The following is a 19612-nucleotide window of genomic DNA, read 5'->3' on the forward strand; positions in this document are numbered from 1 at the left end:
ATGGCTCACTTAAAAATCATCATCAACTCAGAGTTTTTCAAACCTGCCCAGAAGCCGAGAGGGAACGAGTGAGAGGGAAAGAGTGCCGCCCAGTCCCGAAGGGACTGCCGCTCAGACACTATACTTTTCCGCCCCCCCAAAAAAAAATTAGAGGGAACACTGGCCACTGCTGGGATGCCCCGCCTCCGGACTTCTGTTGCCAGCGAAGCACCCATTTTTGCGCTGCTGGGATTCCCCTGCTGGGATTTCCCTGCAGCATCATAAAAACACGGAAGTCCGGAGGTGGGGTTTCCCAGCAAGGGGAGCCTCAGTGAAATCGCAGCATCGCAAAAACACAGAGGTCCGGAGGTGGGATTTCGAGGACTTCAGTGTTTTTGCGATGCTGCAATTTCACTGATGCTCCCTTCACTGGGAAACCCCACCTCCGGACTTTCGTTGCCAGCGAAGCGCTCGTTTTTGCGATGCTTGGATTCCCCTGCAGCATCACAAAAACACAGAAGTCTGGAGGTGGGGTTTCCCATGGAGGGGAGGCTCAGGGGAATCCCAGCAGCACAAAAACGGGGGCTTCGGCTGGCAAAAGGGGTGAATTTTGGGCTTGCATGCATTAATCGCTTTTCCATTGATTCCTATGGGAAACGTTTCGTCTTACAAACTTTTCACCTTAAGAACCTCATCCCAGAACCAATTAAGTTTGTAAGACAAGGTATCACTGTACTTGTGTTTTTTCTTTTATCAAAACCGTCAATTTAGCCATCTCTGCTAACTCCATTAACTTTTGCAGCCATTCATCCATTCTGGGAATCAAAGTGTCATTTCATTTTTGTGCATAAAGAAGTCTTACAGCCTTCATCATATATAATATCAAAGTTCCCCCCACCCAATTTTTTTTTTCCAAGTCTTTTTCCATTAAATCCCCCCTCCCATGTCTGGTTTTATCTTTATATTCACTTTAAGAATATTCTGAATATGAATCCTATTCAGGGGTGAAATTCAAAATTTGACCCTACCGGTTCTACCGTTGGGCATGGCTTGGTGGGAATACTGCAAAATCTCCATTCCCACCACATTCCAGGGGAAGGATACTGCAAAATCTCCATTTCCACTCAAACTACTCAAAATTTCCACTACCAATTCTCCAGAATCTGTTGAATTTCACCCCTGACACAATTCCAATATTTACATTTGCATTTCTAACATTCATTTGAAATATCTTTATACATTTGTGATAACTTGTTTGGTGTTAAATATCAACCATCTGCATAGTCCTACAGGACTTTCTCCCTTTTAGCTATTATCTGGCTTTTCCAGAAAGACAACTCTGAAATATAATAGGCGGAAGTCCTAATGTAGATTTTTACAATGTCAACATATTGGAGGCTTGGTGGGAGCAAGTATAATGATGCTGCTGAAGATTTGAAAATATCACTAAATCTCAGTTTCAGAGAAAAATATTTCTAAGGTTCAGCAGGATTTTGCTTTAAAAAACCCCATCACTGTTTAAAAATCTAACTATGGGGAAAACTGCATCAAGATAATATTTTAAGAGGTGCAGTTGTAAAAAATGGAGAAATGAGAAATCCACAGAGAAGGGATATTATTATATAACTATATACAGTATTACATAGTTGAATGTTTCTGGGTTATAAAGTACTAGATGTAGCTTAACAGACAAAACTCAATTTTGACAAGATGGAATGGTTACTGAGTCTTGGAGCTGAACTTCAGAATTCAGGAGAAATACTGTGGGACACTTTGGAATGTGAGTGCATTTCTGTTTTATCAATAAGACAGAATCATGCACAATTTAAAAAAACATACAACATAACTACTGACAGAGGTTCAACGCTCTAAGAGACTGGCTAAATCTTGAAGGATGTTGTAATGTCATCAATGTAGAATCCATTCTGATTTTTAAGGATTCGTTTTGGCTCCTTCTGGATCTAGTGCTCATGCTGGACAACCTTGTAATACCTTTAATAAGTAGTCTCTTACAAATCAACTACCTGATATTGATTAGGATTATTAGAATGTACCATACTGGTCATTTGAAGATGGTCTAGAAATTGCTGTTTGCCCAAAATGTGGTAGAATAATAATGTGTGGTGTTTCTTGATGCTGCCACAAAACTTCCCTATTAAAACAACTTCATTGGTGGAAGTGATGTGCCGGTGCCTGGAGGCTGTTGGGGCCTGGATGGGTGTCAACAGACTCAGGCTCAACCCGGATAAGACGGAGTGGCTGTGGGTTTTGCTTCCCAAGGACAATTCCATCTGTCCGTCCATTACCCTGGGGGGGGGAATTATTGACCCCCTCAGAGAGGGTCCACAACTTGGGTGTCCTCCTCAATCCACAGCTCACATTAGAACAACACCTTTCAGCTGTGGCGAGGGGGGCGTTTGCCCAGGTTCGCCTGGTGCACCAGTTGCGGCCCTATCTGGACCGGGACTCATTGCTCACAATCACTCATGCCCTCATCACCTCGAGGTTCGACTACTGTAATGCTCTCTACATGGGGCTACCTTTGAAAAGTGTTCGGAAACTTCAGATCGTGCAAAATGCAGCTGCGAGAGCAGTCATGGGCCTACCTAGGTATGCCCATGTTTCACCATCACTCCGCAGTCTGCATTGGCTGCCGATCAATTTCCGGTCACAATTCAAAGTGTTGGTTATGACCTTTAAAGCCCTTCATGGCATCGGACCAGAATATCTCCGAGACCGCCTCCTGCCGCACGAATCCCAGCGACCGATTAGATCCCACAGAGTGGGCCTTCTCCGGGTCCCGTCAACTAAACAATGTCGGTTGGCGGGCCCCAGGGGAAGAGCCTTCTCTGTGGCGGCACCGGCCCTCTGGAACCAACTCCCCCCGGAGATTAGAACTGCCCCTACTCTTCCTGCCTTCCGTAAACTCCTTAAAACCCACCTTTGCCGTCAGGCATGGGGGAACTGAAACATCTCCCCCTGGGCACATTTAATTTATGCATGGTATGTCTGTGTGTGTGTCTGTTAGCATACGGGGTTTTTAAATAGTTAAATATTTTAAATTTGTCTGATTGCTTATGATTTGTTTCTACATGTTGTGAGCCGCCCCGAGTCTTCGGAGAGGGGCGGCATACAAATCTAAGTAATAAATAAATAAATAAAATAAATTGGGTTGGCAAATTGCCTTCCAAACGTTTATATTCTATTGCTTACATGGAATATAAAATATTACATATTATAGAACCCAGCAACTACTCTTTTGCAAACTAACACATACACTGCTGTCTTCATGCAAGGATCATGTTGTGGAACAAACTGCCATTAGAATTGAAACAAGCCGCCGCCTTTACATTTGTTTATGCAAGACTTTCCATTCTTTCAAAATGTATCATTTTATTAATATTTAGGCTTAAATTTATTTCTTTTAATTCTATTTCTGTCCATTATCTTGAGTTGTTAAGGGACTGGATTATATACGCAACCTATAAATAAATAAACAAATATAAAATATTATTTAAAAAGCTTTACATGAAATGTTCATAGAAATGTTCAAGCAGTTTTTGATCTTTAGATCTATAAGACTATTGATGGTTTAGTATTTGCTTTGTTAAAAGCTTATGAAATTCCTATGGATATAGAACATACTGTGTCTTTGCATATGTCCATTGCCCTATTTGTACACAGTTTCCATGGATCACAATAAAGATATATCTAGCTCACTCCTTATGCTTTTCCATATTATCATATAACAGAATAATCCTAGAAAAAGCTACTTCTTTCCTGTATAGCAGTAGAAAACAGACTTATATACTGCTCTGCAGTGCTTTATAGTACTCTTTGAGCAATTTACAGAGTCAGCATATTACTGTACCTCTAGCAATCTGGCTCCTCATTTGATTGACCTCAGAAGGATGAAAGGCTGAGTCAACCTTAAGACGGTTACGATCGAACTGCTGGCTATGGACAGAGTTAGCCTGCAATACTGCATTCTAACCACTGTGCCACCATGGCCCCTATTAAATAGTCATGGCAATTTGAGATATTGGCAAATATCTCTGTAATATGCCATGCAAAACACAATTTTCCAACATTTTAAATTTTACTGTATTGTGAACATTAGTATATCAAGAACAAAAGTCATGCATTTTATGATTCAGTGATGTTTCTAATTTTTGGTGGTTCAATTACAGGAATACTCAAACTACCTTTTCTAGTTCACAGGGATGTTTACTTCACGAATGTGATAGCCTACCCATTCAGGGTTCAATGTACAATTCAACTTTATGCATTTTTTCAGATATATTTTTACCAGACTTCATTACATTCAAACATCCTATGCTAGTACCATAATTTATTATCCACATCTTTCTATAGTTCCAGAAACCAAATTTCTCTCATGAAATAGTTTCATTCAGTTTAATTATTCTTTCCCTTTCCAATTTTATTCTGTGAATGAGAATGCATTTGAGCTTCTTGGATATTTAGAGTTTTTAGTGATATAGTTTTAGGTGCCCTTGGCAGCATTATTTTTTCTGATATGTATTATCTAGAATTGATAATTGACCGTGGACTTTATAAATCTTGAAGTGTTTTGTCACATCTCTGATTGTTGTTCCAGGCAGGTAGGAAATTTCACAAGCCAAGTGTATCTAATTAGCATAGAATAGTTTTATTTACATACTGTATTTCTGTAATCTGCATGGATTCCCATTGGTTTACATCAATAAACAATGATACAGGATGTAAAATAAATAATAAATATTGTTTGGAAAGCCTCTATTTTTGCTAACCTCTGGAAAGCCATATAGCTCTATGCTAGCTTGGCTCAAGGGGGAGACTACTCATAAGGTCCACAATGTAGTAACACTACCTATTGGGCCATGCCCCTGACTTTTCAATAACGGCAGGCTTCCAGAAGACTTTTTTCAAGGAGTACAAACCAGAGGGCTTGAATATCTACAAACAAGGTTGTTCTGAAGGTACATAGAAGTCAAGCTGCATAACACTTTATTGTTAAAACCAACACATTAAATTGTACTTCAAAGCCTGCTAGTAGACAGTGAGTCTATAGCCTAGATTTGTAGAGTGACTCTTGAAAGCCAGTCAGTCAGCGAGCTAGTTGCCCACTGCAATTTGTACCTACTGCAATTTCTGAGTAGTCTTCAAGGATACCTTTTTGCAGTATTGTTTTTGTTTCAGTTCCTTGTTCTATCTAGGATGTTATCAACTGTCATGTCTCTTTGTCTACTTTCAGGGCGCTGCTGTATCCTGTTTGTTCTTCAGGGATCTAATGTCATGTCTCCTATTCCACAGTGTTGAGTTTTCTTCTGAAGAAGAATCAGAGATTATTTATTCTGTGAGGGCCTCAAAGTTATGCAGCATATCTTCTATGACACTTGCTTTTGGTAGTGATTCTCATCCACTGGGCTTGTTCCTTTGCATATCTTCCTTATGGAAAATTGTTTCTGTTGAAGCATCTTCTTTGTTTCATTTGGTAAGTTTTCATCGCCTGCTGTCTCTGTATGTCCATTCCTGAAATAAGCAGATTAAAGGTCATTTATTCTTACCAAATGATTAGTGATGGGCGAACCGAACCCGCACAATTCGGGTCTGTACCAAATTTTGCGTTGTTCGGTATGCCGAACACGAACCCAATTTTTTTTTAAAGTTCGGGCAAAGTTCGGGGTCGCATTCGGCGTTCAGAGCTTTGACGTCACCGGCAGGTTGCTAAGGACGCCAAGGTGATCACTTCCAGGATTCCTTAGAATCCAGGAAGTGATCACTTTGGCATCCTTAGCAACCTGTCGATGATGTCAAAGCTCCACCCCCGGAATCTCTTCAAAGGGAAGTCTTCACGTAAAAATAAACATTGTTATTTTTATGAAAAAGGACGCTGCAGCAGCACTGCAAGCAAAGGGCGGTCCTTTCACATAAAAATAAACATGTTTATTTTTACGAGAAAGGACCGCCCTTTGCTTGCAGCGCCACTGCGGCATCCTTTTTTGTAAAAGTAACAATGTTTATTTTTATGTGAAGACCTCCCTTTGAAGGAACTGGGGGCGGAGCCTTGACATCACCGGCAGGTTGCTAAGGACGCCAAGGTGATCACTTCCTGGATTCCATGGAATCTCTTGGTGGGATTCCCCGTTCGGGTTCGGCCGAATTTTGCGTAAAGTTTGTCCGAACTTGCTGAACCCAAACATCAATTTAAGAGAGAGAACTTTATGAAGTATTGAAAACCTATGCAACTGTGACTGGGACATTGAACTAAATCACAATGTGTATTTTTATTTGGTTTCTTTTTTTTAACTTAACATATTGGATCACCCTTGTAATTCACAGAAAACTATATATTTGTGATATAAACTCTTATGGTTCATGGTTTAAATTTGTAACTTAGCTTTAGGCATGAATGCTGCCAATGTAGCCTATTCACAAACTTTGTTTAAATCGAAAAAATAGCTTAGATAATGTGAGGTTAGGAATAATTGGGTCAGGAATTTCTTAGATACCAAGTTTGAGGAACTCCTTTCATCATCATTAATTATGGCTACTTTATGCAGCATGATCAAGGTATACATGATTACAGAAAAAAGTGCAGCGTAGAAATGTAAGATTAAGTATATAATACGTATTGAACTGGCAAGTTGGGGGTTAAGAGATGATTTTTAGCAAAATAAAACTAGAGCTGAGATTGCAAATACTGACAGATGTAGATGGCCAGGTTTCCTCTGGTCTTTTTTCTCATTTCCTGCCTGCAGCCCACAGAAATAGCGGAAGCTGTGAGTGTTAATGAGAATGGGAAACTAACAATGCCCTACGTCACCCAGCTCAGGAAAAAAAAAGAGTTTTGCTGGACATCATTTATTTTTGGTGATAAATGAAGATTTAACATTAGTGTCAGAAAGACTTTAAAAACAATAAAAAGTGCATGCTTTTGCTTGTATCAGTATTGAATGGAAGAGAAAGTGATGAAATTAGAGTAGAACTTCTCATCTCTTTGCTTTGGTCTTCTCCTCCAAAGGGAACTTGTTCAAATAGGCCTAAATAAAATATCTGATGCAAGGATGGAGTGGCAACTCATGATAAATAAAAATATAGGAAATATTCAGCTATCATGAATGAATTTGAAACTGGAGGACCAGATATTTTACCTTTACAATCCACAAAGAAGCTTATGGATCAGGGGTGGGTTCCACTTACCTTCACTACCGATGTGCATCGTGACATTTTGCGTGCATATGCTTTCTGTGCTTGTGTGTGTGTGTCCCCTTGTGCGATTTCACTTCTGTGCATGCTCAGAAAGTGGATTCAGCCTGAAACACAGCTGAGGAGCTGATTAGCTGCGTTTTGGGTGAAGAAATAAAGGTCAGTTTTAACCCGCGGTCAGGCAGGAGAGCTTTTTTCAAACCACAGAACAAGAACAAGCCATCCAAACACATAAAAATTGGCTGAAAATTCAGAAAAAAAAGATGGTAGCAAGCATGGACTGATATATGTTTGTTTGTTTGTTTGTTAGTTAGTTAGTTTGTTTGTTTGTTTGATTTCTATGCCGTCCAATCCCGAAGGACTCGGCAGTTTACAACAGTGGTACAAGTACAATAAGAATAAATACAAAACAGTAAAAGAAGTCGAACAGTTAACTGAAGTTAAAACATAACAAACTAAAAAAAAAACCCATAAAAAGTTATTATAAAAAGAAAATTACACTTTATATATACATACCTTTTGGCCATCAAGCTGTGAATTTATGGCCCCCAGGCCTGTCGGCAAAGCCAGATCTTCGTATCTTTGTGAAAGGCCAGCAGGGTGGGAGCAGTATGGATATTGGGGGGAAGTTGGCTCCATAGAGGTTCCATAGATACAGACAGAACCTGATCTGTGATGCCAAAATTACATCACGGTGGGTCGCTAACTGTTTGGGCAATCTCATCCGAAATGGGAGAAAACCAACCGTTATGGATGTATTCTCCAGTGATCTATGAGCGATCACAGAATATAAAGAAAGATTTTGGGCTTCCCTCAGGATATTCCTGCTACTTTTATCTTGGCACAGAAGTGGCATTGCCCTTAATCTCTGTTAATTCTAACAGAACACTTAAGCAATACCTTGAATTGCTAAAGTATCATGAGAAATTAGACTACCTTTAAAATTGTGAGAAAATAGAACACCTTTAACCCTGCTCCTACGCTTGGGTCTATATGAGCCAAAATGAAATTTGAGATCCTGTAGATCAGTGTTTCCCAACCTTGGCAGCTTGAAGATATTTGCTGGCTGGGGAATTCTGGGAGTTGAAGTCCAAATATCTTCAAGTTGCCAAGGTTGGGAAACACGGCTGTAGATTATTTGTCATGCGGATCTGAAACTTGCGATTAATTGACTTTTCCTCATTTGAGGGGTTCTTACTATGAGTGTGGGGTTTTTTCCGTTTTGTTTACTTTTTGCTACACGCTGATTGTTACATTTCGTTGCACCCAAAACGGTACAAGTGTATAGTAAATGCGAACACAACAGCAGGGTGAAATTCCCACTTAACCTCTATTGTTTTGTATTATATGGATGACAATAAATGGAACAAATTCCTGTCCTTGCCCCCTGTAGAGGAATTTAAGATTTCAGGGCAGTGAAAAGAAAAATCAGAGAGGCCTACAAAATGCTGAAAGTGGAATTTGATATTCTTGCACATTCAGAATTTTCCTCAGTAAATTGCCTTGGGAAGTTAATAAAACATTTTTGATTGCTTGATTATTTGCCATAAATATGGATATGTGTTATACACAGACAGTCACACATATATACATATATGTAATATATATATACATATATATACATACACAAGCAATTTAAAATTCTGTCTGTGCTGCACTAAGTCCTGATACATTCGTAAATCATATGAAGTGGTTCTTTGTGTAGTTTATCTAAGATCTTGCAGAAGAAATATGACATTTTTACTGCCTAAGAAGTACAAAAGAATGGGTAACATATAGAGATAGAAATCGTGTGCCATCTAGTGGCAGACATGTTCAATAAACTTCATTTTAAAAAGGGGTCCTTAGTGCAGTGCCAGTAAGCATTAGTAGCTGGTAGCACTAATGATGTTACTTAGTTTGGGTAATGAAACATCTGCAAGACAACAAGTGAGCTCAGAGAGCACCAAGGACCCCTCATTTCAACCCTGAGCTACGGATATTCTCCTTTATTGGTTTGTTGAAAAGCTCAGGCGATGAGTTGGATTCTGGGTGACATCATGGACAAGTCTGTGCAGTCACTTTGGCATCAAGAGAAAACAAGTTTGCCAAGAGTATTTTTTAACTTTGCCATGTGAGTCTGTAATTCTGAGATTTCCTAGGAGATCCAAATATTCAGCAAGAGTACTTTAGATCCAAACTCTAACCAAGCCTGATTCTGGGCTTAAAACATATTCAAAAATATAAGGATAATTTTCAAAAATGTATAGTTTTTAAAAAATCACTAATAAAAAAGCAGCAAAAATAAAGAACCAAAATACAGTATAAAGTAATTATATAATAATAATAATTACAGTATATGACATTTGTAATTTTAAGATGACATAAAATACTTTTAATATCTATTCAATATTTCTGTGAAAAAAGACATTTATGTATTACTTTAAGCAAAAATGTTAACTAAATATAAATAAAGTTAATTATTAACTAGGAATTCATTAAGACTTTGCATTCAATTTTTTGGGTCAATGTTATTTTCTATACTTTTAAGCACCACTCCCAAAACAAAATAATAAACGATTTTAAAAATTGCAAGAATTAATATGCCTCCTTTGGATGATTATTTTTTAAATACATAATTAATTTTAATGTATTACTGATGAAAGAATAGTTTATTTAAATTGGACATTATTTTGGACTAAATGAAAACACATTTCAGGGTTTTTACTTTTGCACTAACACATATTTCTTAAATAATTTTTATTTTTTCTGTGTATATTGAAGTGTACTTGAGAGGTTCTGACTGGAACTACTACAAATAGTAAAATATAAAGTCAGATACTGCAACTAATTACAACAGTTAAAAACTCAAAGGAGGGCAATGTTCACTGAAATAAACATGGTTTCAGCTTGCTAAAAGGTACTAGGGGTTCAGGTCAGTCTCCACAGGCAAGCTATAGGACATACAAGTAGACCGCCTTCTGCCGCATGAATCCCAGCGACCGATTAGGTCCCACAGAGTGGGCCTTCTCTGGGTCCCGTCAACTAAACAATGTTGGTTGGCGGGCCCCAGGGGAAGAGCCTTCTCTGTGGCGGCCCCGACTCTCTGGAACCAACTCCCCCCAGAGATTAGAACTGCCCCTACTCTCCTTGCCTTTCGTAAGCTCCTTAAAACCCACCTTTGTCGTCAGGCATGGGGGAACTGAGACATCTCCCCCGGGCTTATACAATTTATGCATGGTATGTTTGTATGTATGTTTGTTTAATAAATGGGGTTTTTAAAATCAAACCGGGTTTTTTTTAATATCTTAAATTATATTTGGATTTGTTATAAATTGTTTTTATTCTGTTGTGAGTCTGCAGAGAGGGGCGGCATACAAATCTAAATAAATGAATGAATGAATGAATGAATGAATGAATGAATGAATAAATAAATTTAAGTTTTAATAAAAGTGTTGTTGCTCAGTCACACAATGCATCTTAGTGTACGGAGAGGGGCGGCATACAAATCAAATCAAATCAAATCAAATCAATCAATAAATAAAACCATAAACAAACAATAACAACATGTGTAATTCCATTTGCACTCTGCCCATACTTTCTAATTAATTTCAATGTCATTTTTCTATAGGAAGACATTAAGAGATACAACAGTGGCATACTCTAAAACAATGTGATATTGTTATCTGGCTCAAGGCACTTTGATCTATGGTGATTGCCACGAATAACAAAGTCCATTGTAACACTTCAATTTATAAATTAAAGTTTAGAAAAATGGCTCTAGTTCATTTGTGGTAATAAGCAACTTTAAGTATATTCCATATTGTGTACTGTTTTATGTGAACTCATGTTTCCCAGATTGGAAAACATAGTTTTCTAGTACCATTTGTATAATATTTTACCTTGGTTAAATAAATGATAGATGAATGCAATGTTGGAAGTAGTTGTTGGGATTATTAGCAAGCAATCCACCCCTGGCCATGTCAGGTATCTCAGCTTCATGGCCAGTAATGGCATTCTACAGTCATGTGACTGCAATTCGTGGGTTTCTTTGGATTCATTTAATGACTGCTACAATTGCTTAACAGTGGTTTGCTTACAACCACCGCAAAAAAGATCAGACTTATAACCCTAACAAGTTGTAATGAATTTCTGGTTCAGAATAGAATAGAATAGAATAGAACAGAATAGAATTCTTTATTGACCAAGTTTGTGATTGGACACACAAGAAATTTGTCTTTGGTGCATATGCTCTCAGTGTACATACAAGAAAAGTTACATTTGTCAAGAATCATGAGGTATAATATTTAATGATTGTCACAGGGTACAAATAATTGATGTAAGTCAAGGACTACTACAGACTTTCATATGGAATCCTACTTATACGTTATATTTGAAACTAATTTGAGTTTGAGGCAGATGTATATCTCTTTTGTAATTGGGTTACACTTTCTAGAGTTATCCCCCTTTAGTAAAAAAAAACCCACGTGCTGGCTAGTGATTGTTGTGATGTGATAATACTAATAGTGGGTGAGAACTAACATGGTTTTATCTCTGTTTTCTCATTTTCTTTTTTTAAAACAGAGAAAATTGAATTACATTAAATCATTGCATACATTTTACAGTGAAATTAGTGGGAAAGCATTGTACTGTTTTGTGTGTGTGTTTGTGAGATTATGATTTTTCTTTCCAGTGTCAATCCAGGCAACAAGATGAACGAGTTCTCAAAAATAGGTCCTACAAATTGTAGGCTAAGTTTCAAGTGGCTTGCCCATTTCTGAGTGCAGCAATAATCACATTCTCTTTATTCTCCTCTTTTTTTGGTTTATTGTAGGCATGGAGAGTGCAATCACACTGTGGCAATTCCTGTTGCAGTTGCTTCTTGATCAGAAACATGAACACCTGATTTGCTGGACATCCAATGATGGTGAATTTAAGTTACTTAAGGCAGAAGAGGTGGCTAAGCTGTGGGGACTCAGAAAAAACAAAACTAACATGAATTATGATAAACTGAGCAGAGCTCTGAGATACTATTATGACAAGGTATTTAAAATTGTTTTAATTTTAGGTAAACGAAAATAGACACACACACACACAGAGTACCTGGTTTGTGCACTTATGTAAATTTTTAAATGTTATTTTTTATTATTTTAAATTTTCTAATTCTTTGCTGCATATTTTGGTGTTTATCCTGAAAACTATAAGATTACATGAGAAAATATTATTTTACTGAAAGAGTAGTAGATCCTTGGAACAAACTTCCAGCAGACGTGGTAGATAAATCCACAGTAACTGAATTTAAACATGCCTGGGATAAACATATATCCATCCTAAGATAAAATACAGAAAATAGTATAAGGGCAGACTAGATGGACCATGGGGTCTTTTTCTGCCGTCAGACTTCTATGTTTCTATGTTTCTATGTTTTTTTGCAGAAGAACAAAACAAAAAGCCTTCCTTCTAATGTAATTTACGTGACTGAATTTTTTTAAAATTGTAAAATGAAAGATTAATTTCAATATTGGAACAGCACTATATAGTAACGCAGTGTTATAGCAGTTATAAAATATAGTAGTTATGTAGTTATACACACACACACAAACACACTGTACCTGGTTTTTCCGGCACAGAGACAAGGATGCTTTCCTTTCAGGGCACTCTGTAAATTTTTAAATGTTTTTTTCCTAATTCTTTGCTGCATATTTTGGTGTTTATCCTAAAACCTGTACATTTTTTTGCAGAAGAACAAACAAAAAAAACCCTTTCTTCTAATGTAATTTACATGACTTTACATTTTTTTAAAATTGTAAAATGAAAGATTACTTTCAGTGTTGGAATAGCACTACAGTAATCCCTCATTACTTCGCGGTTCATCTTTCACGGATTCGCTATTTCACGGGTTTTCAAAGGGGGCTTAAACCCATTAAATCCATTAAAATTCATAAAATTCTTCTATACTGCTACTGTACTCTATTAAAGAAACGGGTAGGATATCACATGTAATTCCAGCTGAGAAACATTATAGAATGGCTGTTTAATGCAAAGGGTGGGTTTTAAAAGTCCAAATACTCGTTAAATACATAAAAAAAATATCTTTACTTCACGGAAATTCATTTTTCACGGGTGGTCTTGGAACGCATCCCCTGTGAAAAACGAGGGATTACTGTATATAGCAGCACGGTGTTATAAGAAAGCTTACATGGCTGCTTTGGAAACAGTTCCCAGCTGGCTCTGCCTGATCTGCACGCAAGGCCTCTTGGCTCTGCCTGGTGCCTGAATGCAGAGACAGCCAGGAGCACTTGGGAAGCAGCTGTGCGGACATGAAAAAGTGGCAGCTGCTTAAGGATGTGCAAAAGGGGTACTTTGTATGCCCTTCTATGCTTTCTGAAGCACTTCTTTAAAAGGGTTTCACGGCCCTTTCATGATATGGTGGTATAGCACTAAAAGACTCTAGTACAGAAATTAGAATTATACAGACAGTCTCCAACTTATAACAGTTCATTTAGAGTTACAATGGCACTGAAAAGGGTGACTGGGGACAGTTTTTTACACTTATGACCGTTGCAGCATCCCCACGGACACATGATCAAAATGCAGATACTTGGCAGCTGGTTCATATTTATGATTGTTGCAATGTCCGGGGGGGTCATGTGATCGCCTTTTGCCGCATTCTGACAAGCAAAGTCAATGGGGAAGCCAGTTTCACTCAACAGCTGTGTTACTAACTTTGCAACTGTAAAGATTCCCTTAGTAACTATGGAAACAAAGCTATAAAAAGAGGCAAAACTGTTTTGCTTATCAACAGAAATGTAGGGATCAATTGCAGTCATAAGTTGAGGAACTACCTGCAGGGGTGAAATCCAGCCGGTTCTGGAGAACAGGTAGTGGAAATTCTGAGTAGTTCAGAGAACCAATAGCGAAAAGTTGGAGTAGTTCAGAGAACCGGAAAATACCACCTGTGGCTGGCCCCAGAGTGGGGTGGAAATGGAGATTTTTTAGTATCCTTCCCCTGCCATGCCCACTAAGCCACACCCACCAAGCCACAGCATGTCCATCAAACCACGCCCACAGAACCATTAGTAAAAAAAATGGATTTCACCACTGACTACCTGTAGTTTATTTATTTACTTACTTACTTACTTACTTACTTACTTACTTACTTACTTACTTACTTACTTACTTATTTATTTAGAAGATTTTAGGGGTAATTAGAATGGTGCCTGAGGACTTAACAATGCCCATCCAATATATCACGGTTAGGCAAATTGATAAGGTTGGAATATAAAGTGAATACATTTTTTAAAAAGTACAATGTAGCTTAAAAAGAAAGTACTGAGTTTTGGGTAGTATTAAAAATTATGTTTTGGAAGATTAGAAAAGAAAGAGGAAAGTACAGGAGAAAGAGAGAGCGACAAGAAAATACAGAATCCTAAATTTTCTGTCAAGAGCTGTTAACAAAATTTATTCTATCTCGTATTAAAATGATTTTGGCCCTAAAGCCCAATGCCGGAGATTGAATTAACAATAGCTTTTTGAAGTCTGTGACAATTTCATTCTTCCAATATTTTATCCAGAGTTGCTAGTATTGAACTTGGGGCCTTTTCTTTAGTCAGTCACTTGTACTACTTTGAGCTATTTTGTCAAGTCACTTACATATTTCTTTCATACCTGCTTTGATATTTTGTGCAGAACATTATCAAGAAGGTGATTGGTCAGAAGTTTGTGTACAAGTTTGTTTCCTTCCCGGAAATCTTAAAGATGGATCCTCATGCTGTGGAAATCAGCAGAGAAAGCCTTTTGCTGCAGGACAGCGAGTGCAAGATGCCCCTCGAGAGCAGAGAACAGCATAAGCATGGTCTCCCAGTCTTGAAAGGCACAAGCCGCAACGAATACATTCATTCGGGGCTGTACTCATCTTTCACCATCAATTCCTTACAAAACCAGCCAGAAACTGTCAAGCAAATTAAAACAGAAAAGCTGGAGGAGAAATTGGAAGACGCCACACCTCTGGAAGAAGTCCGGACTGTCATTAGATTTGTGACAAACAAAACAGACAAACAAGTCATGAGGCCTGTGGTGTCATTGCCATCTACATCCGAAGCAGCAAAAAACGCTTCTACATTTTTAGCATCTTCTGTCTCTGCGAAAATATCATCCTTAATGTTTCCCAACACAACCTGCATATCCTCAGCTTCATCGACTTCCTCTCGATCACCATCTCTGTCACCTAACTCGCCCCTTCCCTCAGAACACAGAAACATCTATCTGGAGTCTACTTGCCAGGATTCAGATTCCCTTGAGCCATTGAATCTTTCTTCAGGATCCAAAGTAAAATCTCCTTCTCTTCCTCCAAAGGCTAAGAAACCCAAAGGCTTAGAGATCTCCGCACCTCCAATGGTTCTTTCAAGTACTGACCTCGGCTCTATTGCCCTCAATAGCCCTGCGCTTCCCTCAGGATCCTTGACCCCTGCTTTCTTCACTGCACAGGTAAGAGGGGTGTCTTTGAATCCCTAGGTGTAATTCTAAAAAAAATTCTGTCGCAAGACATGCTTCATGGTTATTGTAAAACAATATTTTAGGCAGAATTTAAAGAAATATACCATCACAAATGTTAGATAGATGGATTACATTATTTTTCCCCTTTTTAATGTAAATATTCAATAAAGATTTCAATTTTTAAAAAAAAGATAGACAGACAGACAACTTAACGGTAAAAGAAATAATGGACATCCACCATGTAATTTAATATATAAGTTTCCTCGTGTTAGAAGTCTTAAATACTGAATAATCAGAAACAATGGGAGGAGGATCAATTTAGCAAGGAAGGTGAATTCCAAGATTTTGTTTAAGGGCAGAATTAAGTCTTCCTCTCCGAGCTGTAGATAAATGATTTTTCTTACCTGGAGAAAACAGGTGACTTAGGAAATAAGCTGGCAGATAGTATATAAATCCATGCAACCTGTTCCTGGTCAGAAGATGAGAAATCCCATGTATTTGGGCTTATCAGTAACAATTAACTATAGTTATTATGAATAAAAGCATTAAAAATAGGATAAAAAGTCAGAGCAGCAGCAAATGTGTACTATTTGTAAAATTAATACTTTAGGCACTACAGGAATGCTTTTGGGGAGAATGTTCAAAAGAGAAGCACTATTACAACCAGGGGTGGGGTCTAACTTACCTCGTTGCTGGTTTGCTTTCTCCCATGCTATGTGGGTGTGTGATCATTGCACGCTGCATGGCCCTGCCACATGGCTACGCACACACGCACAGTGCTGAAAAATCAAGATGTCAGAGCCTATGATGCCACCAAGAGAGCCGGTTTGTGTGCGTGGCCATTGGCCATTGCTCCAGGTTCGGCGAGCGGGGGTAAATTCCTGCTATTGGTTCTAAAGAACCAATCCAAACCAGCAGGAACTTATGTCCTGTTGCAACCAGAGGTGGGCTACTGCCTGGATGGGGGGGAACGCAGTAGAGTAGCGAAAATGAAACTCTACCCCAGAGCAACCAATTTGTACTGAAAGATGTCGAAAAAAAATGCAGGGCATCCTGCATAAGCCACGCCCACAATGTGGTAGTAAAAATTTTGGTAGCCTTTCACTAGTTACAACCACGTTGTTGTGGCAGTATTTTGGCAATATTCTGTTCCCCAGCCAAACAGAATAAATTCACTTCCCCAGCTTAGTAATTCCAAATGTGTTCCACCATAGTGCCAGGCAGCATGGCCAAAAGTAAGGATTGTTTTTCTGCATGTGAAAGATACCAGGTCAATGAAAACAGGAATAAATTATTCACAGTTTTGAGAGGGATTTGAAAGATAATAAAAACAAGCATTGGAATTAATCCAAATAATTGAATTGGTTTAACTATATGTGAAATATGAACTCAAAAGAAATACAGTGGTACCTCAAGATACGAACCCCTCGTCTTACGAACAACTCATGATACGAACCCGGGGTTCAGAAAAATTTTGCCTCTTCTTACGAACTTTTTTCGAGTTACTGCTGGGAAGCCGCGCGGCTGTTTTAAAAGGTGACAGCCGGGCAGTGGGGCTTCCCAGAAGCCTCTCGAACGCCGGTTCGTAACTCGAACAAAGTTCGTAAAAAGAAGCAAAATTTTTCTGAACCCCGGGTTCCGTTCGGGAGGTTGCTGGGAAGCCCCCCAGCCCGGCTGTCACCTTTTAAAACAGCTGCGCCGCTTCCCAGCTGTCTCCTGAAGCCGAACGCGGAAGTTCGGCTTTGGCGTTCGGCTTCAGGAGACAGCTGGGAAGCGGCGCGGCTGTTTTAAAAGGTCACAGCCGGCCTGGGGGGCTTCCCAGCACCCCCCAAACCCGGGTTCGGGGGGTGCTGGGAAGCCCCCCAGGCCGGCTGTCACCTTTTAAAACAGCCGTGCAGCTTCCCAGCAGTCGCCGAAAGCTGTTTTTTTGCGGGGGTTTTTTGGTTGCACAGATTAATTGACTTTACATTGTTTCCTATGGGAAACAATGTTTCGTCTTACGAACCTTTCGTCATACGAAGCTCCTCCTTGCACCAATTAAGTTCGTATCATGAGGTATTACTGTATAATGAAATATTACACCCATCCATATGCCAAAGGATATCTGATTTATTTTTCTTATACCATGCATTACATGTATGTACTCTCTGCTTATTAAGCAGGTATTATGTCTTTCAGAGAGGGACTATTAAGCTTCTTTCAACTTCAAAATACAGATTTAGAAAATTAAATTGCTATTTTCAACTATTTGATTGTACAAAGAGGCTTTCCCTATATTGCATTCATTGCCCATATACTGTACTTGTTTTTTAATGGCAGATTAAATATATCTAGAAATTACTGAATTGCTGCCGTCTAATTCATTTGTTTACAGACCAGCAACAGCAATTCAGGAGTTCAGATAGGATTGTCTAGACCAGTGTTTCCCAACCTTGGCAACTTGAAGATATCTGGACTTCAACTCCCACAATTCCCCAGCCAGAATTTGCTGGCTGGGGAATTGTGGGAGTTGAAGTCCAAATATCTTCAAGTTGCCAAGGTTGGGAAACACTGGTCTAGAGCAGGGGTGTCAAATTCATGGCCTGTGGGCCGGATGCATCATGCGCTGGCCAGGCCCATGCCTGGTTTAGCAAAGGGGGAAAAAGTCACGATATATCACATGACGCTGACATGACAATGTGAGTTTGACACCCCTGGTCTAGAGATTCTGTTTTGCCTGGAGATGTGCAGTTTTCTTTTAGGACACGTAGTCATTATAAAATGAACCTTTTTGGATGATAAGAAATCTGGTAAAGTTTCTTATTGGGGTTGCGTATTTGAAAATTATTTGGAAGAATTTCTTCACACTTGGTATGAGTTCAGCATCTTTCTGCTCTTCGTGAAAACAGCCCAGCCCACTTACCGGTAATAATAATAATTTATAATTTATTAGATTTGTATGCTACCCCTCTCTGAAGACTCACAACAACAATAATAATAACAGTACAGTGATCCCTCGATTATCGCGAGGCTTCCGTTCCAAGACCCCTCACGATAATCGATTTTTCGCGATGTAGGGTTGCGGAAGTAAAAACACCATCTGCGCATGCGCGCCCTTTTTTTTCATGGCCGCGCATGCGCAGATGGTGGAGTTTGCGTGGGCGGCGGGGAAGACCCAGGGAAGGTTCCTTCGGCCGCCCAGCAGCTGATCTGCTCGGTAGTGCAGCAGCAGCGAGCAGACGAAGATCGGGGTTTCCCCGCCGCCCACGCAAAGGGGAAACCCCGATTCGGCTCCTCACTGCTACCGCGCTGCCGAGCAGATCAGCTGCTGGGCGGCCAAAGGAACCTTCCCTGGGTCTTCCTCGCTGATGCCCCCGCTCGCCCGCCCGCCCGCCCGCCGCCCGCCAGCAAGAGGGGGAGAGATAGAGAAAGAGAGAGAAGGAAAGAAAGAGATGAGAGAGGGAGGAAGAGAGTGTGAGAGAGGAAGAAGCAAGATAGAGAAAGAGAGAGAGAAAGAAAGATGAGAAAGGAAGGAAGAGAGTGACGTCATCGGGTGGGAAAAATCGCGATATAGTGTTTCGCAAACAACGAGATCGCGAAAATCGAGGGATCTATACAATGTAACAAATCTAACATTAAAAATTATCTAAAACCCATCATTTAAAAATCATCCAACACAAGCATACCATACATAAACTATATAAGCCTGGGGGAGATGTCTCAATTCCCCCATGCCTGGCGATATAGGTGGGTCTTGAACAATTTACGAAAGGCAAGGATATAGGTGGGTCTTGAGCAATTTATGAAAGGCAAGGAGGGTGGGGGCAGTTCTGATCTCTGGGGGGAGGGCCGGGGCTGCCACAGAGAAGGCTCTTCCCTTGGGGTCCGCCAGATGACATTGTTTAGTCGACGGGACCCGGAGAAGGCCAACTCTGTGGGACCTTATCGGGCGCTGGGATTCGTGTGGCAG

At 39.5% G+C, this 19612-nt stretch overlaps 1 protein-coding gene across 3 annotated transcripts in view; it reads left to right on the forward strand.

The window, feature by feature from the left end:
• The window catches only part of ELK3 (ETS transcription factor ELK3), a 54826-nt gene that overhangs the window by 17409 nt on the left and 17805 nt on the right, over positions 1-19612 (forward strand). The window contains exons 2-4 of one of the 3 annotated variants that reach the window (XM_070755862.1): positions 5234-5473; positions 12002-12210; positions 14857-15654. In XM_070755862.1, coding sequence (XP_070611963.1) covers positions 12004-12210; positions 14857-15654 — 1005 coding nt within the window. In that variant the 5' untranslated portion in view covers positions 5234-5473; positions 12002-12003. The remainder of the gene's footprint in view (positions 1-5233; positions 5474-12001; positions 12211-14856; positions 15655-19612) is intronic. The other 2 variants (XM_070755863.1, XM_070755861.1) reach the window with 2 other exon arrangements.

This window comes from Erythrolamprus reginae, chromosome 6, assembly GCF_031021105.1.
Source record: "Erythrolamprus reginae isolate rEryReg1 chromosome 6, rEryReg1.hap1, whole genome shotgun sequence".
Lineage (NCBI taxonomy): Eukaryota > Metazoa > Chordata > Lepidosauria > Squamata > Dipsadidae > Erythrolamprus > Erythrolamprus reginae.